The sequence below is a fragment of the Gnatocerus cornutus genome, chromosome 4 (assembly GCF_029298725.1).
Source record: "Gnatocerus cornutus isolate USDA-ARS CGAHR chromosome 4, icGnaCorn1.1, whole genome shotgun sequence".
Taxonomy (NCBI): Eukaryota; Metazoa; Arthropoda; class Insecta; order Coleoptera; family Tenebrionidae; genus Gnatocerus; species Gnatocerus cornutus.
The window spans coordinates 18,761,434-18,781,838 of record NC_142236.1 but is presented as its reverse complement, the minus strand read 5'-3'; the positions used below and the strand labels follow the sequence as shown (position 1 = coordinate 18,781,838).

Genomic DNA, 20,405 nt, shown 5'->3' with positions numbered 1-20,405 from the left:
GTTCTGAACTGTTCGGGTTCGCCACCCTTCTGGTTCGTTGATCTCGCTTGGCTTTGATTTTATCACTTGCGTTTCCCCACCGTTCAGTGATAAATTTCTGAGCTGTCGGCACCCTCCCTTGCTCTCTGAGACGCGAGTTCTGGGACAGCCTGTATTTGGTTGCAATAGTGACAATCAGGGAAACTATGCTGAAAAGAATATCATTTTTTTTAGATTTTCCAAAGCCAGTGTGACAAGAAAATTGTGGGTGATTTCGTGTTTGATTTTTTAATTTAGAAAATGCCAGAAGATGTTCAAAACAGTTCTGTACAGAGGACTATGAGAGAAACTTAATATACGAACTGTAAAATTATTTACCAAAGAAGGGAAGAAAATTAAAAGACGAAGCTGTTCCTTCTTTATTTCTTCCTAAAGGAAAATCACGCAAACCTTCAACAGCACGGAAAGAAAAAGCGTGCAAAAGAGATCAAGCCAAATTTGTGAAAAACATAATTGAAACGGAGTAAGTTGGTAACTCATCGCTAATAATTTTCTTACATTACTTTAATTTCTTTTTATTTATGCAAAATATGAGACTATTATTTGCTGAAAAGTAGTAATTAATCAAACAATTTTTCTTTGGTTGTATTCTTTATAGTTTTTTTAGTTTTCTTTAATCAAATTTTTATAGGGAACTTAAGATCGACAATAACACGACGCCAACGTTTATTGACAATGTGTCTTCAACTTCAAAATCTATCGGGTAAATTTACACTTTCACCTAATAAGGAAAATCAGTTTTTTTCAGAAATCATTTTTGTGTTTTTGTTTTTGCATGTTGTCAAATAATCAAATAAACTTTACTTTTTGTTTCGATAGCGTAAACACAGACTTCGAAAATTACTTGACAGCAAAAGTAGATTTACTTAAAAGCGAAAATCAATAACTTTAGAAAAAATTTTAGAATTAATAATTTAAATTCAGTTTTAAAAGAAAGAAGAAATAAGATAAAATAGAAAAGGGAATTTGTGAAAATTATTAATTAATTTTATTAAGTTTGTTTTTGTAGCTTCTGATTTCTTTTTTCTTGATAAAACTTTTTTTAAACTTAATTTATTGTTTTTTTTTTTGATCTTTGAAATGAGGGTAAAGAAGTACAGCATGGCTTACCAATTTCTGCAGATTAAAAGAAAAATGATATGCTATGTTGACAATTTTAATTTAAATCACACCCTTGATTAGTGATTTCATTATTCTAAACTGATATATCTACGCTCCTATGCTTAATGAAATGTTTAGAACCCCATTTCAACAAAATTTTCACAAGCGACAATTATTTGGACTGTCCTGATCCGTAAATCTATAAACCTTCACTTGTTTTAACTGCCTTCATTCAGCATTAAAATAGAAAACGAATTTTAAAGTGTTTTAATAATATTATTTAATAACACGAATATAACACTTTTATTCCTGCTTTTAAGCACCGTACAATGGCAATTCTTCCAACTGCTACTCTCCGAGTGACGTCACTGCGCGAGCTGGACGCGTTCGGGTTGCCTGAGTATCATATCTTAGAAATCTTTATATCATGGGAAAATAGGTTTATTAAATGCAATTTCGAAACAAAAATATTAAAAAAAGTTGTTGCTAATGGTGAGTTATCTTCCCACTTTAATTTTGTGTACTCATTTTCATAACAGCCTGTATGTATATGCAGAAATTCAGACTAAAGAAGATCGTCACGTCGTTATAAAGTCTCGTGCATTCCACTCATTTTTGATAGCCCCTGTTATATGTATAAAAAAACTCTATTATGAAGGTGGTGTGAAAAAATTTCTTGTAAAATTCAAATATAGTTGGAAATATCTAAATAAACCCAAACATGCGCATGGTAGAGGGGTATTTTTGACATTTGACGGGCCTCCCAACCATAGGCGTCACAGATGAACTATTTGAAAGAACATTCCCGCAAATATTTATTATCGAATCAGAATGCAAAGGCTTCTAAAAATTATATAAAAGAAGATTTTTAAACCTAGGGCGTAGTTTCTAGATTATAATCACGTCCCATAATTGTGGTTTTATTTTTCAACCAATGTTGGTGTTGACACGACGCCACTGCATCACATCAGATGTTCGCTGGCGCATGAGCATTAACGCGATTTGCTAATGCGCATCCGTTTGTTTGGATCTTTTTACATCTTTCCATCTGTACTTATCCTTAAAACGGTTAGTCGTACGAAAAATGTTAATGAGAAAATGTCCTTTTATTACAAATTTCATGAATGCCTTAATACAAAATATTTTCAATCGTCAATTTGCATGACTCGCTTCTGAGAGCTTTATTTGTTTCCTATACAAAGGAAAATATCATTCGATACCCGGATCTTATTAAGATTCTAATTCGTTTCTTGAATTATTTTGTCTACTTTTGCGTAGTCCGTTCTACCCCAAAAGCGTTTGTGGGACTACCTTGAGCTCCGCCTTCCAATCGACCAGTACAGAAAGACGCCTCAGATGCCTCAGCTTGCTCTTCTTTACTACTAAACTTTTTCAATGGCGCACCAATATCTTAAATTTGCAAAATTCGCTACTCTGAGTGTGAGTGTAAAAAACCATTTTATTCACAATCAGTCAACAATTGTTCATTTTCTAACTTTTCGTAAGGTGGAAAGTGAGCTGTTACTACGGTAATTCACTTCCCAACTCGCTGGGAAGTGACCATTTCCCGACCTCCAAATGCCAGATAACTAGATTTTGATAAATGAAGTAGGCCGCGTTACTGAATTTGACATTTCTATCTTGTCATTTGGCGTCGAAGTTGATTTCAAAAAGTGTGTGAAATGGATGCTGAAACTTTTCTATACCGTTTAAAACTAGTACATTTTCCGGTGAATTTTACAAAAAATGAGAAGAATGTCAACATTTTAAGAGGAGAAACAACCGCGTCTCGTCTGACTGCAGGAGTTTACCTTTTCAAGTGAACAACTGAAACAAGGTCTGACACTGTATATTGCAGGTTATGATCACTCTTCGTTCACATTCAACATTAACTGTGTTTCCTCTAATATAATTTAACTTGTGAGTTTTAAGTTTCGTTGGTTAAATATATTGTTCATCTTACTATTCAAGATATTTCTATTAATAAAGTTGTATTGAAATCAAAAATTCTTAACCTAAAACTTCATGAATTGACAGTAGCGACTTTGGTAGGAGGTTGAACCAAGTTAAACTACTTACTCCTCATTTATTTTGAATACCGCATTTCAAGGTCATAATTTGTGAAAATTGTGGAGCTCTACGGCAAATTTGAGAAGATTTATCCATTGAATTGAACATAAACGAGTACTGGAACACCCAAAGACCTGTTCGTGATTGTTTTCAATACATAAATCCTCTTAAATTTGTCGTAAAGCTCCACAACTCTCACAAATTATGACCTTGAAATGCGATATTCAAAATAAATGAGGAGTATTCTTTTGATGCCGTGTGAAAAAGTGGTTGTCTAGATATATCCACTCCAGATGAGTCATTTCCAATGTAGAGCATGGGCGAAAGTAATTTGGTAACAGTTTTTGGAAGCTAATAAACGTTTAACAATATTGGACTTTTAACTTTCTTTATTATTTTTTTTAATATGATTGTGAATAAAATAGTATACAAAGCTCGGTAGAAGTTCGATTCCTATCTCTCGAGAAATTGTCCACCTCGGCTGACGCCTCGGTGACAAACTTTTTCTCTCGAGAGGAATCATGAACTTCCCACCTCGGTATGTAATCTACTATTCTCCGATCAGAGGATATAGTTAAATTGTTTTTACGATAAAGTCTTTAAATTTGCATTTATTACAAGTAGGTAAATTATTTGCGAACATTACATTGTTGATATCTTTATGAAAATATTTCAATGAGTGTCTAAAATGCATTTCTTTAATTTTTAGAACATGACCAAATCGCTATTCATAGCGTAGAGCTCTTAAATAAAAAAATGTGAAAATGCATTTTATCCTAATTACAACATAATATTATTATTTTAAATTGTTTACTAGAACCAAAGAGCTTTATTTCAACAATCGGAACAATTTGAATCATAAATTAATTATTCGACGAAGAAAATGGCTCGCTTGAATTGCTCAATCAAATTAAATTTCATGTTTTATCTGAATATAAAAATTCATACAATAATAATTAAAGTAACTTTAAATTTCATCTCATACATGTGCTTTCTTTGTTATCAAAGATTTATGAAATGCATTAAATTTGATGCAATTGCATTTGAAGAATTCAACAAAATTCATCTTATTTCGTAACATTTATTAAATAACCTTGAAACAAACAATCAAAGTGAAACTAAAAGCTAAGCGGCTTTTTAACGTATTGTTGAATATTTTATTTGTTCCTCACTTATAAAAAATAATAATTTATAATGTATCTACTTACGAAATTTCAATAATGAAATAAAATCGTATGAGGTTTAGACGCGTTGCATAGTAAATAATCGTCACTTGTTTTGTTGTTTATTCATGTCACTAATTTTTTTTGTTGTTTATTTATGTCACTAATTTTTCGTCCGTTCGGTGTTCGGTGCATTCGGTGTTTTTGATAAAAATGGATGTGTCTGAGGAAATTCTGTGCGAGGCAGCAAGTGCAGTGGCAAATTTACTGCCAAAATAATCCTTGTCAAGATACGAGAACGAATACAAAAAATTCAAAGTGTCAGAAAAAGAAGGAGTGACCTCCGTTACCGAAGAGGTTGTTGGCTTACTTCAACAATTTGAGCGACAAGTTCAAGCCTAATTCTTTGTGGTCAAAATGGTCAATATTAAAGAGTTGTTTAGAACTTAAAGAAAACATTGATGTTCGCAGGTTCATTTTTGAAAAACTTAAATTGTCAATGTATTAACTTTTCATTTTTAGATTTTATAAAGTTTCCACGTTCAGAATCCCAGCCATCTGCTTGCACCAAGGGTACAAATTCAATGCACTGCCTGGCATCTTCAATATTAGTGGAAATACCAACTGTACTATGATATTTAAAGTACACGATAGTAATAAGACAGAATTTTCTAATGTTAATAATAATTAAAGTGTTCAAAAATTTGGCTGTCACTTCAATAATTTTGACGTTCGAAGTTATATGAGAGCAGGCGTGAAATTTTACTGGCTTGCGTTTTAAAGCTTTACTGCCTTGCCAGTTATGAGACATTTTCAAGGTGCATACAGTGACGTGATAAACTGATGTTTACAAGTGAGGAACAAATAATTTTTTTTTTATATTAGAGATTAACCAAATAATTTACATACATTTTCAAGATGTGGTTAACCTCGGTTAACAAACTAATTTACATTTTTTGTACGTCAATACTGTAACCCCTCTTAAACAAGTTTTGTGTTATAATATAAATGCTCACTGCTTCATGGGCCATTTATTATTTTCCGAGTTCTAAAATGAACGAATTCAATTCTGTTTTAGCCGGTGTCGTCATTGTTTTGTGTATATTTCTAATAACAAAAGTCCTTTGGAATCGGCGATGGCTCTACTACTATTCATGGGTTTTACCAGGACCGTTCTCGTTGCCTTTAATAGGAAGTCTTTTCCTGGTGTTTTCTGGACAAAAAGGTAAATTCGTAAAGTTTTAACTAAACTCATCTTCGTTTCTAGAAATTCTTAAGATGGCGCATAATGTGTTCTCAAGTTATCCGTCAGTCTTTAGATTATGGTTGGGCCCTCAAATGGTCATCAGCACTACAAAAATAAATCAAGTGGAATACATACTCACCAATTGCCTCCATAAATCAAATGTGCTGATGTATTCATATTTCGACGATCTCTTTACTTCACTCTTTACAACGACCTGTAATTTTGATTACTTTTTAAGACGAATTGTGACGATAGGTTTCAGTTCATAAATGGCAACAACGCAGGAAAAACCTGAATCGCAGTTTCAACCAAAAAATTTTAAACTCTTACTTTGATGTTCAATTAAAATGGGCGAATGTGATGTTGAAAAAGTTGGAACTCCACTGCGGAAGAACACACGATTTAATTCCGATTGTTTGGACCACAACGATGGATACAGTTTTTGGTATTTTTTCTAATATTGTTGTTCAAATTAGTTTATTTCTTATTTAGAAACGTTCGGAGGCGTAGATGTGACAACCCTGCCAGAAGACAATTTAAAGTTTATACCAATGATTGTAAGGTAGGAAATATTAAAAAAACACTCCGTATATTCTAATTCTCTATCCGAAACATTAAACGCTTATAACTTGATTATTTGTAGACCTGTATTAAAGAATGACATATGTTTTGGTTTTAACGTGAAATTCTGCGTGAAATGAGTGCCAATAAACAGCTTTTTTTCCCTCAAATTTTGAATAGAAGTTGCATTAAATCTAAAATGTCAACTGAGATATTTTTGACACATTTATATTGAAAAAAATTAAATTAGCGATTGATTTCACAAACCTTCACAATTAGTTAAAATTACATATTTAAGGCGTCGCGACACCAAAACTATCGGTGATAAAAACCAAATTTTTGCGACAGCTTCTAGAGTTTTGTCAACTACAAGTGTTATGCAAATTTTCAAAATTATATCTTTAAACTTAAAAACGATTTCGGGGGTGGACGCAAGTGTTGCCGGACCCTGTATGTCTCAAAACAAAAATTCTGTAGATTCGAAACAATAAACAGTTCTAACTCACTTATTCGTAGACCTATGGTAAAAAATATACAGGGTGTTCAAAAAATAGCGGACCAACTGATAAGAACGTCAAGCTCTAAGACGCTGTGAATTGGAAATGCTGTTTAAAATTTTTAATTGAAGCTTTGTAACGGGAGCGAAATAACTTTAAATATTGCGAAAAACGGCAACAGTGTTCAATTCTTTCGGTAACTGTTAGGAGTATAATTTTGAGACCAGAGCAACACTTTGGTAGTTACAATTATTAATAAATCATGTAATTGGTTACTATGGTTTGCAATTAAATTTGATAACACCTGACCAGTAAAAGTCACAAAGTAGATCAAGAACCATTTGTTCTCTTCTTGGTGTGCGAATAGTCTGGGGTCCTCCATGATCCTGATAAATTTGGTTCCAATCGGCCCATCTCACGTACCTGTTGATAAACTCGTTGAAAAGTATTCTTGGAGGGAATTTGCCAGTTAGGAAATTCACAAGCCTTACTGCCCCTGACTGCTTCTCGACTGTTTCCTTCACGTGTCGGTATATTTAGCAAAATTATACATCTTTAGAGAAATAAACTCCTCTAGTTTGTGACACCTAAAAAATGTTTGACTTTTCTAAAAAAATGGTCATTGTCAGGCACTAGGCAACAATTAATTACTGAATTCTTGAAGTGAACTGTTGCCAGATTAATTTTGCGCTTTTGAGCTTAATTTTAACAGTGCAAAATAACGTTTAAGGCATTTAAAGACTGTAAGTATGTAAATGTCACCCAAAACATGAACTCTAGATGAATTTTGTAAACCTTGAGTTCATCATAAGGAAAAATTTGTGCCATAATTAGCGCCCCTTTAAGTGGCTGTAGATTTCCAACGAAGCACTCAATAATTAAAAAAACTTAATTTAGCTGCTATTTATTATCTGAAGATTCACGTAGTGAATAGTTGGTCCGCCATTTTTTGAACATCCTGTATATACCTATGTTTTAAATTCTACATGAAATTCTGCGTAAAATGAGCACTAATAGTTCAAGTGTGACGGCAGATAACCGAGATATCGATCGAATTAAAGTCAGAAACATAATTTTTTTTTGTATCTTTATATCTGTCATAGTTTCGGAGATATAGAGGTTTATACGTTTCGCGACAAAAATTCAAAATTTTAAAAGCTTGTATCTCGTTTATTTGAGACCTTACGTTAAAGAATGACGTCTGTTTTGAATTTTACTTAAAATTCTGTGTAAATGAACACTAATATCTAATTTTTAAGTTTGTACGCAGATAACCGAGATATCGACAAAATTAGATTTAAAGTCATGCCTTCGGAATATGTAAAAGCGAATTGCCATGTAAAGCAGCGCCAGAAACGCAATCTTGCAAACCACATCTTTCGATTTGTCACAGTTTTGAAAATATAGAACATTAAAGTTTTATAAAATTTGTTTTTTTAGATACTATTCCAGTTTTGCTGAATATACAGAGTGGCCCAGAGAAAAAAGGCTTATAGAGGCAACAATTCTAAAGCAAAATTTTAAAACAAAAATTTTTTAACATAAAAAATAATCGAGTTAGAACGAAAAACCAGTAGCCAATCCCGAAGCAGAACAGTATTTGAAAAATGGACACAAACTCTCATTCATTGGTCCGATGAACATTACATTCTCGTTGCCTAGGATATTTTATTCCATCTCAAGAATAAGCTTCCGTGATTGGTTGTTAATTTTTTATCATTTTTCGAATACTAATTAGAGTCAATTTTTGTTTTGAAATTTACCTTCTGTATTGCTGTCGGCACCCTCCCTTGCTCTATGGGTCATAAGTTCTGGGACCACCTGTGTATACTTTAATTCTCTAGTCTTTTCGTGAGACTTTTATATAAATCAACAAAAATAATACCTAACATGGGTACATAATCAGTAGAGGCTTGGAATTATATGCAGAAAATTTGAACGAAATATGCGCAGATACAGGGTGATGAAAAAAAGCCGCCCATGCTACCTATCATTTTGCAGCTTGTTCTTCCCTGAGCCCAAAATCGAAAACTAAAACAAAATTTGTGCTTTTTTAACTAAAATAAATGCTTTATTTTATAAACAAAAAACTCTATTTGGATAAACTTTTTAAAACAATTTTATTGTTAGACATCACATTTTTTACAGTTAATGATATTCTGTATCAAAATAGAAATAGAAAAAAGTCCTTTAAACCAAGTTTCTTAAACTTTACAAAATAACATTTCTTGGTTTTATAGAATTTTTTTAAATTTTGCAATATTGTAAAGCTAATAGTATTAGTTGCTTAGACTGGCGAATGTAGAGGTTTGAGCAGAATTGCCAAGTTTTTCGTTTAAATAAAAATTTATATATTAAAGAGGAAAATGTTTAGATTAATTTTGTTTTGATTTCTGAGATGGTTTAACTGAAAACGACATGGTATTTGCTCTCGCGGGCGCCTTTTTTTTCATCACCTTGTAGATGCAGCGATTTTCAGCAAAATATGCAAAATATTGTTGAAATATGCAAAAACCAACAACAACGTTATGCATACATTTATTATTCGATTAAAACAATATCAATAATTACAATTGACTTGACATAAATATTGAGCTAATGTTTAATTATCTCAAAAGCTTAGCTCGGTATTTATGCCAACTCTTCAAATTATTAATAGATAAACAATGTTAGATTACAACTACTTTATTAGCTTAAAAACTATTTGAAAAAAATATTTGTAATTCAATTCCTCCTCATTGTTAACCGTTGCTGTAGATAAAATAAACAGCCCCATTAAAAGTAATTAAGTTTACCTTTAATCGCGTACCAACCGGATTAGGGTAATACTCACTACAACTCATTCTATATTTACAAAATCAGTTTTAACAGACTAGATAAGGAAAATTTGCAAGAAATGCCGATAATGGTCCTCTAAGTCTTAAGAGGGTAAGCAAATTCTGGAAATTTTTTTGTACTCAAACCGAAAATTAAATTGTAATCTATAAAATTTATCACACTAATTTGCTAAAATATCGTAAAATATGCACAGACGTACGCATCTAACGTCAAAATATGGATGCAAAATATACCGAAATTCGGGTTAATATGCAAAAAATGCAGAAATATGCATTTTGCATAACATCCAAGCTCTAATAAATCAGTTTAGTCGTTAGCCCACTTTGGCAGTTATAAAACTTGGTCGTACCAATGGTAAAACTACATATCTTCAATTAGTCTTTTGGTCGTCTAACCAGCATCTTTTGTTCAAGGTACGAAGAAGTGTTTGTCGAGCGAATATTGAATCCTTTCTACTATTTCGACTGGATTTGGAAACAAAGTCCAAAATTCAAAAACCTGACAGTTTCAAAAGAACTTTTCTTAAATCAGATAAGAGAAGTATGTCATTTAAACAAATAATCATTAATTCCATGTGTTTTTTTTAGACAATTCGGAAAAAGAAGAACTCAGAAGACGTAGAGGCCCATGACAGTAATGATTTTATTCGTCGTGCTATTAAAGGAGATTATTCTCCAAAAGATCTAGAAGAAGAAATTGCAATGCTGATGATTGCAGGAAGTGAAACTACAGCTATTGTCGTATGTAGTGTTCTTTTAACGATGAGCATTTATCCAGAAGTTCAGGTTAGCACACTTTACTTTTTTAACAGTCATCTCTTTCTTAACTCTGACTACAGACTAAACTCAATGAAGAACAGAAACAGATTAACCTTCTCAGCGATGGGGAATTAACTCTTGAAAACCTCAGTCAACTAGACTATACGGAGCGAGTAATTAAGGAAACAATGAGACTTATTACTCCTGCACCTATTTTAGGACGCTACATAGATAAAACTATTGAAATAGGTAAATTTTTTAAATTAATTAACAAACTCTCATTAACCATTGTTTTAGATGGTCAGGTATTTCCAGAAGGTAGTTGTGTCAGCATTCCGGTCCTACTCATCCACAGAGATCCAGAATTCTGGCCTGATCCTTTTAAATTTGATCCAGATAGGTTTCTACCGGAAGAAGTTAAAAAGAGACCACGTTGTGCGTATTTGCCGCTTAGTGTGGGGTCTAGAAATTGCATAGGTACTAATACTCAAAACTGAAATTTGTTCTAAGATTGAATTGCAGGTTATTACTATGGAATGATAAACATAAAACTTCTGTTAGCTAAAATAATTAAGAATTTTGAAGTTCTTCCGAGTCAATACAAATCGTTGTGTGAAGTTGAGACAATTTTTCATTTTGTTCAGAAACCCAGGGATGGTTTTCAAGTGTCATTGAGGCAACGATAAATGTAAATAACGATCGTGAATTATAAAATTAAAAGTTTTCTTCTGTGGTCGTCTACTGATTCTTAAGTTCTTAAGATTCTTAAGAGCTGACAAAAGAGTACAAGTTTGATTTTTGACTATGACAGTATTTGGACGAACGGAAGCTTTGCTAAGTCTCTATTTTTCTCGTCCAGCTACCTTTCCTACTTTTTTCACTAGTTCCTTCTTCCAGACATTTGACATTCCTATAAGAATTTAAAGCGAGCAGAGAAAAAAACTATTATCACTGGCCAATCAGATGAAAGTAGATTATGTATTAAGTTTTCCTGCAATCAAAAATTGGAAGTTATGGTTCTAAAAAGTCAAAAAATTCAAGTTTTGGTAATAATCAAAAGAAGTTCACTGGGTGTTATAGAAATGAGTACACAAAATTAAACTCATATTAGAACTTATCATATGCAGCAACTTTTCTTAATGAAAAAAATCCGAAAAGTTATCGTTTTTGAATAATTAAGAATCAATAAAAATTTGCTGTGAAAACAAAACAAACCAAATTATCTTTAGCGGTAGGCCAGCACCGGTAAATATTATGTTTTTTTGTTTGGAAATCTACAGCCACTTAAAGGGGCGCTAATTGTGACACAAAATTTTTCTTATAATGAACTCAAGGTTTACAAAATTCTACTAGAGTTTATGTTTTGGGTGACATTTACATACTTACAGTCTTTAAATGCCTAAACTATTGAAACAAATCGTTATTTTGCACTTTTAAAATTAAGCTCAAAAGCGCAAAATTAATCTGGCAACATTTCACTTTAAGAATTCAGTAATTAATTGTTGCTTAGTGCCTGACAATAACCATTTTTTGAGAAAAGTCAATAAAATTAAAGTGTCACAGACTAGAGGAGTTTATTTCTCTAGAATACTTTTCTACGAGTTTATCAAGGTACGTGAAATGGGCCGATTCGAACCAAATTTATCAGGATCATAGAGGACCCAGAACTATTCGCACACCAAGAAGAGAACAAATGGTTCTACAATGGTGGACACTGAATCTTGGACAGACTTGTCATTTGATTGTCAAAGTTTCTAAACCGGGCTTTACGGAGGACGTTTCTTCATAACCAAACTTTTAATTTTTGATTAAATTGTCATTTTGACATTTTAGCCATAATAAAACCACTCGACTCCAAAACTCTTCGCCCATGACCAAGTGTTGTAGCGCAAAACCAATTCTGGCTTTCTTGTGGCGGCACGTCAATTGTTATTGGTGGCATATCGCAGAAATACGTTTTCAAAATTTGTTTGACTTTTGTATTAACGTCAATCATAATGACAATAAAGCTAGGATTACATCCAGACTTTTTGAAATGACAGGAAAGTACTGTCCAAGATTCTGTGTTCATAGTAGATCTACTTTGTGACTTTTACTGGTCAGGTGTTATCAAAGCTAAACCATAGTAACCAATTATATGATTTATTAATAATTGTAGCTACCAAACTGTTGCTCTGGTCACAAAATTATACTCCTAATAATTTCCGAAAAAAATGAACAGTGTTGCCGTTTTTCGCAATATTTAAACTTATTTTACTCCCGTACAAAGCTTAAAATAAAAATTTTAAGCAGCATTTCCAATTCACAGTGTCTTAGAGTTTGACGTTCTTATCAGTTGGTCCGCTATTTTTTGATTACTCTGTATATGCAGAAATTCAGACTAAATAAGATCGCCAAGTCGTTATAAAATCTCGTGCATTCCACTCATTTTTGATAGATCTTGTTATAAAAAAAACTCTTTTATAAAGGTGGTGTGAAAAAATTTCTTGTAAAATTCAAATACTTATTGTCAGCAATTAATAATAATTGCAGCGACTAAGAGGTTAACTACCTTTGTACGTTGCACCGGGTTTTCGCAAGTGGCTTAGCTAGCACTCCAAAACGGAGGACTAGCAAAGTCAGCTTGCGGAAACGAGGTGACATGGGCAACGTACAAGGGGTAGTTAGCCAGTAGTAGAGTTAGCGAGTAGTAGAGATAACGGAGTGAGTGGTAGTGGTCATCGAGTGGTAGCAGTGACTATTATTAAGTTAGTGAGCCTTTAGATCAAGCGGGACAATGCCTACCCCTATCTGCATATTGTAAGTAGTTTTAAGTTTATTAGATTAGTATCAATGTAGTTCGTAGAAATTAGTTAGAAATAAACAGTAAATACTCCCATAACCGTGTCGTCATTGAAAGACCCCGTCACAGACGTGACAATACAGGGTGTCCCAAAACAGGCGTGCCAAAGTGTCGGTAAGTTATCAATTAGGGTCCCTGCAGCTTGAGAAAAATATTTAAAAAAATTCATTATCATATTCAGAGTTTTCTAAGAGTAAATTTCTAAGAGTAAATTTGGCAACATGATACATAAAAATATTGTACCCACGTACACATTTCTTTTGTATCCATAGAAATTAGAAGGAACAATGAAGGAGCAAAATTCGACATTTAAAAAGTCAAAAGTCAAATTTTGAAGCATTTCAAAATGAATTATAGTATTAGAGATTACTGTGACATGTACCAAATACTTGGTGCTGCTAACGGCAATTTGAGATTAGCCCAAAGGATGTACCAGCAACGTTATCCTAATCGACGACAACCCTGTCGAGTTACGTTCCAAAGATTGGATCAGCGCGTAAGAGAGAATGGAAGGATAGACCTCTAGATATTTTGCGCCAAATGTGGTTCCAGTTGGACGGTGCACCAACTCACCATGCCGGTCCAGTGCGTGAATGGCTAAATACAAATTTTCCTCAAAAATGGATCGGCAGAGCAGGTCCTGTTTATTGGCCGGCCCGATCGCCGGATCTCAATCCATTGGATTTTTTCTTTTGGGGACATGCGAAGCAAATGGTTTATGCCACTGTGCCAGAAAGCAGGGAAGAACTCTTGGAAAGAATCACAATGGCTGCTAATGCAGTAACGCCCGAGATGTTAGAAGATGTTCAGTTAAATAAAATTAGAAGAGTGAATAGGTGTCTTCAAGCCAATGGTAGAAACTTTGAACATTTGCTTTAAACCTTCTAAAATTGAATGTTTTTTTAATGCATTTTTACATAATAAATCTCAAAAGAAACTATTTTTAAAATGGTAGAGGTAATTCTCAAAGACTAACAATAAGTATTTCTTGTTTTATTACGCTTCGTTTCGAAACCTTAACCATTTTCAGCAATGAAAAATTTTATTATCAATGTAAAACGAGAAATACATTCACTGACGAATAGACAATGCACAGTAATAATAACAATAATAATAACACAATAAATAAATATTTAAATTTTACTAGAACGCTGGAAAACACCAAAGGTTCCGATCCACGATGACATAGTTTTATGAGATTATTGTTTCATGAGAGCAAAATGTCCGTAAAATGTTCATTTGGATGCTATTTCACTATGAACTCCAGGATTCCCACCACTCAGAACAAAACCAGATTTTGAAAAGCTACATAAGACCAGTCAGAGCTTCATGTTATGGCTTTTACCTCTGCCAAATTCAGATACAAATCGCTCGTGGCAAAGCACTTTCCTTTTCTATTTCAGAACAGCAAATACCGCAAATTTTGGTGAAGGAAAACATTGACAGCTCTTATTGACATACACAACATTGACTTCAATTAACAATGAAAATTTTAATTGTTATGGTTACGACGTGGGGTGGTAAAGCAATGTTGTCAAATGATTTTTCAGGTGAAATCGACACTTAAATCTTCTGAAAGTACAAGAAACAATGTAATAAATTACGCTCAAAAGCATCTTATATCATCCAAAGATCTTAACAGAACCCAATGCATAGCTCTAATAATTTCAAACATAAAAATAAAAGTGTTCAAATGTTGTCTTTTGGAGCCCTGTATCTTAAAAACTACAACAGATTGAATTTTTTTAACACTTTTCTCGGGTTTTTTGAACCTTCACCACCAACGTAGTAATAATTTGGCACGCCTGTTTTGGGACACCCTGTATATTAAGTCTTCCTGCAATCAAAAATTAGAAGTTATGGTTCTAAAAAGACAAAAAATTCAAGTTTTGATAATAATCAAAAGAAGTTCACTGGGTGTTATATAAATGAGTACATAAAATTAAACTCATATTAGAACTTACCACATGCAGCAACTTTTCTTAATGAAAAAAATCCGAAAAGTTATCGTTTTTGAATAATTAAGAATCAATGAAAATTTGCTGTGAAAACAAAACAAACCAAATTATCTTTAGCGGTAGGCCAGCACCGGTAAATATTATGTTTTTTTGTTTTTTAATTTCATAGTAGACCAGGGTCGATAATTTTTGAAATCAAAAAAAATCGAAGTAGAATGAAACCTATTGGAAAATATTGAGAATATTACAAAAATGAAAGGAAAAATAAATTACGGTCGATTCGAGGTCGGGAAGTGGGAGAGGGTTGGTTTTTAAGGGTTAAAATCGGTTTATCTCGATTTCCGGCAAAACTATAAGTCTTATGGAAAAAAGTTAAATGGTAAGGTAAAGTTGTAGGTAATAAAAAGATCTACAACTTTTGTATTTACACTTTTTTCTCATAACCTCAAAATTCACATGAAAAACTCAAAAAACCACGTTTTTGGTTTTTTATTTTTATCTTTTACAAAAAAAAAATTTTCTTATGAAATTTGGTGAGAACTTACCTTTGTATATACCAAATACACAAGAATTTTTTGGATTTGAAAAATTCATTTCTTCTCCTTATTTTTATTTAATACCGAAAAAACACCCTAATTTTCAATCGAAAATTCACGCGTCAAAATATCAGCTTTTTTAAAAAAGTTGGTGGGCTTTTTGTTCGTTGAAATCTTTACTTTCTGATAGTGTAATAAAAAATATACGTCACTATGGAAAATATTTTACATTTAAAAAACGGAAAAAAACCCGAATCGAAAAATTATTTTTCTATCATTATGTACAATTTTGAGCTATTTATTAATATTAACAAGATCAAACGAACTTACCAAGTGAAGTTCGATCTTGATTATGCTATCATCTTGCACAACGACATCATTAGAATATAGGTAGTACCCCCATTCTCTCCATAACACGCACGATATTTAAAGTAAGCAAATTCAAAACTCCCGCCACCCACCCTGTTGGTAGGCCTGCTTACTGGCGGTTCTGTCATTATTTTAAAGTCTTCGATGTCGCAACTTGGGAAGATCAGGGTTGCATCTTTTTGAAGATGCAAAGGGTGGGAGTGATGTCGTTGTGCAAGATGATAGCATAATCAAGATCGAACTTCACTTGGTAAGTTCGTTTGATCTTGTTAATTATGCCACTCATCTTGCACTTCGACATCATTAGAATATAGGTAGATGTTTAAAGTACGTTGCGACTCGACTTTTATTTATTCCATTCTCAATTTAAAACTGGAATAAACATCGGTAAACGTAAAAGATGAAAATAGACTATGTCAGTGTCACCAATGACAAGGCTAACCTAATATAAACATATGTTAGGGATAATTTAAAACAACCTTAGCAAAAGAACCACATCTATTTTACATAATAGAACGGTTATAATGCCGCACACAACGGATTTTTGGACCATCCTAAGAATAGTCCTTTCCTAAAGGTTCTAGCGGCATTTGCCCAGAAAAATAGAGGCGTCAACACCTGCTGTTTCCAAAACATCCTTTATGGCTCGACTAATTGTAGTGAAAGAGGCATTCTTTTGGAAAGTTGGAAAAAAGACGAAAACAGAACGTCTTATCTTCTCCGTTTGGTGAAGTGCAAGCTTCAATGTTAAAAAAACAGAGAGATATGTCTGCGTTTAATGAAATTGTGCGAAGGTGTGCTAAGGCAACACTGAGATCCAAACTTTATCCTACTTGGGACTTGATGACCTCAAGTAATAGATATGCTTAAAAAAACGGGTAAATCCTGTGATCCTCCCCTAATTTAGGAGTAAAAAGAAAGACCAAAGCCGAATTGAAACTGTTAAGACTCCCGTACGAAAATCCGTCTTAAATTCGTATGTCAGAAAAGGACAAAACATTGTCTACTGATTTCACTATAACGTTTAACGCAAAAGTGGCTCCGTGACTACATTTCTTCCACGCCACGCCATTGTTTGTATGTTGAACTGGAAATAGAAGCTACCACTTTGTTAATACAGGCATCCCTCTGGACTCCTAAACAGCCATGGCATTATTTAAAGAGCTTACGTAAGAAGCAATGATCCATAGTTCTGCTGCTCACAAAATTGTGAAATCTTTCTGGATAATTTAAAAAGTAATGGAAATTGAAGACCACCCATCCTATTTATATTAACAGCGGCGGTGGCGTTGTCAAGCCTTAATAAACTTTTGCATGACGTGATTCGGAAGCTAACCATCTTAGACCAAAAGGTGCTAGGAATTCAAGATAATGGAAGTGACACTTCTTTTTCTTCATCCAATATCTAAACGCCCGTTGATTTCCATTTACAACTCACCAGCCGGTCCGCGAGGCATCAGAGTAAGTCTCAGTTGAAAAGTCAAACGACTTTATTCGACAGTCTGATAGAGAAACTTTAAGCTGCCACTTAAGATAATCTTCTGTTAAATAGGGAGATAACAACATGCGAGCGTCATATTTATCTCAAAATTGTTGAAGGGCTAAACCTTCGCTCTTTCCATGTACCTTGTATTAAGCCAGCCATACTCTACAGCTGTACAGACGGGTGTACAATCTAGTATATTCTCTAATTGTGCAAGAAAGTTTCTTTGAAAACTCTAGCTCTAACTTTGATCCTCTTTTCCGGTTGCAACTCTACAGTCATTCGTTCCGAATTCAAAAGAATTCTTAAAAATTTTCACGACCTTGCAGGATGGACTTGATTTTTTAATATTAATTAGAAATCTGAAAGATTCTAGCAGTCTTGGAGATACCAGAGCAAGATTCATCGTGTCATCAAAGAGCAATAAGTCATCTTATTATAAAACTGACAAAGAACAACAACAAGTTTTTAACTTGCTAACCTAAAGCTAACCTAAAGGGTAAAGGCGAATATTCATAGTTTTCCATTTAAACAAAAGCGAAGAAATCGCCTATCAGTGTGAATAATCAAACAAAGAAATATGCAACCATTAGATCAATTGAAGCAAAGAAGCAACTTAGGGCAAAAGACCTAATGCTTAAGTGTTTTAAATTTAAAATTCGTCGCTGAGAACCATTAGGCTTACAGACTGTAAAACAGTAGTAACGAATTGTACTTCAACTGGTTTGGTTTACTTGGTTATAAATTTATAACACCCTTCTTTAGTAACATTAACTGCGACCTAAGTCGCTTGATTTTCTGAGAAAGACATCAATCTTTCAGTAGAAGATGACTTTGGTGTGGAATATTAAAAAAAAAGGATTTTAAACCCCAAATCAACGACAAATTTGTCTAGTTGCTGGTGATGGACTGTCAAGCATCAATAAAAGACTGCAATCGTTCGGCAAATCTTACAGTGAAGGCCGCCACTGCTAATCTCAAAACCTCCGTGACTGATCTTCTGTGGTTCGGATCGTTTAAGTTGTGTTTTCTTGGCTAAAATTCTTCGTCCATTTCTGATTGGTGCGCCCAAACGGGATGACCAGTGCTGGTACGAACCTCGGCAGTTTTAAGAACGCCCTGACAAAATCAGATCCCTTGGAGAGGCCGTCTTTTCAAGTGTTTTTGTTTCCTAAAGTCGTTCTTCAAGATTATTACCAAAAAAGGGAATGAGACTCGACTTTTTAACGTTTGAGAATTAATTCTAGACGGAAAGCAGATTTGAGTGTAATTACATTTGCCAAAAGGCGAGCTGCATCCGATAATCATCCTATAATCTGCACATCACTGTCGCCCCCCCCCTCCTTTTGCAAAAGGTGGTATAAAACAGTTTGATATTGAAGAGGGCCGCCCCATCTGAACTTGAAGTCCAGCTTAACGAGTGTCGCGATAGATTACCCTTTCAGGGACACAGACGACTAATTCTGGATTAGATTTTTGCGCGCTGAACAAAGGACAATTACCATCCAATGGGTATTTGGGACCAAAGCGGAGCGAGATACAGAAGGCAAACCTTGTGTTAGAACATAGGCCCAACGCGCCGACAAATTTGCATGGACAGGATCACCTATCGTTGACGCCCCAACTGGCATCTGTACAAGAAGTGACCACACTTTTTGCTCTAAACAGGCGCATCCTCGGGCTCACCTCATCCGTTAGGATAGTCTCAGTAACGTACCGCAACCAGCAGGATAACCCGCAAATTGCAACACAATTCTCTATAAGAAAGCAACTCTGAAGAAGATAATCTCAGTAACGTAAAACGTACTCCCCAATCAACAGGGAAATCAGCAATTTTTCAGTGCAATTTTTCATAAGAAAACACAACAGTGAAGAAAAGTCACCTTGTTCAGACAACGCTGCTAGGCCATACGAAAACATACACCGCAATCAGCAGAAAACACTGCAAGTTGTAATTCTCCCTAAGAAGACGCAAATCAGACAAGGCTGCAAGGCAAATGAAAACGTACACCGCAATCAGCAGGGAAAGCAGCAATTTTGCAGCGCAATTCTCCATCAGAAGAAAGCGCAACGTGAAGAAAGGTCACCTCAGACAACGCTGCTAGGTCATACAAAAACGTACACCGCAACCAATAGGAAAACCTGCAAGTTGCAACGCAATTCTCCATCAGAAGAAATGAAAACGTACACCGCAATCAGCAGGGAAAGCAGCAATTTTGCAGCGCAATTCTCCATCAGAAGAAAGCGCAACGTGAAAAAAGGTCACCTCGGACAACGCTGCTAGGTCATACAAAAACGTACACCGCAACCAATAGGAACACCTGCAAGTTGCAACGCAATTCTCCATCAGAAGAAAGCGCAATTGCGTTCATTCAAGGCCAAGGAAGTCCGAAGATTCCTAAAAACGCTGCAACATACCTCTTTTTCTAGGCGATGAAATTTCTGATCGAGTTCGCTGTTGTCTCTCGTTCCTGGAGACCCATTGCGACTCGAACTGTGGCCTCGATGTCTACTGGAAAGGTATACGCACACGTACACCGCAACCAACAGGATCACCTGCACTTGCAACGCAATTCTCCATAAAAAGAAAGCGCAATCGTGTTCTTTCTCAGTTTCTAGGCGATGAAATTTCTGATCGAGTTCGCTGTTCTCTCTGGCCCCTGGGGACGGACTGCAACTCGAACTGTGGCCACGATGTCTACTGGAAAGGTATACGCACACGTACACCGCAACCAACAGGAACACCTGCAAGTTGCAACGCAATTCTCCATCAGAAGAAAGCGCAATTGTGTTCTTTCTGGGACGAGCCTGGAGTCAAGAAAGTCCGAAGAGTGTCGTCAAATTCCTGAAGACGCCGCAACATAACCTCATTTTCTAGATGATGAAATTTCTGACCAAGTTCGCTGTGCTCTCTCGCTCCTGGGGACGGACTGCAACTCGAACT

The 20,405-nt window shown here is 34.5% G+C and overlaps 1 protein-coding gene across 1 annotated transcript; it reads left to right on the top strand.

Annotated features, from left to right (window-relative positions):
* The first annotated feature begins 5,350 nt into the window (after positions 1-5,350).
* LOC148176546 (cytochrome P450 4C1-like) lies at positions 5,351-11,005 on the top strand. Its single transcript, XM_088033950.1, has 9 exons — positions 5,351-5,598; positions 5,641-5,835; positions 5,882-6,064; positions 6,112-6,181; positions 9,929-10,055; positions 10,103-10,300; positions 10,354-10,522; positions 10,571-10,750; positions 10,796-11,005. The coding sequence occupies exons 1-9, from the start codon at positions 5,382-5,384 to the stop codon at positions 10,957-10,959; spliced, it is 1,503 nt and encodes a 500-aa protein (XP_087890076.1). The 5' UTR covers positions 5,351-5,381; the 3' UTR covers positions 10,960-11,005.
* The last annotated feature ends 9,400 nt before the right edge of the window (positions 11,006-20,405 follow it).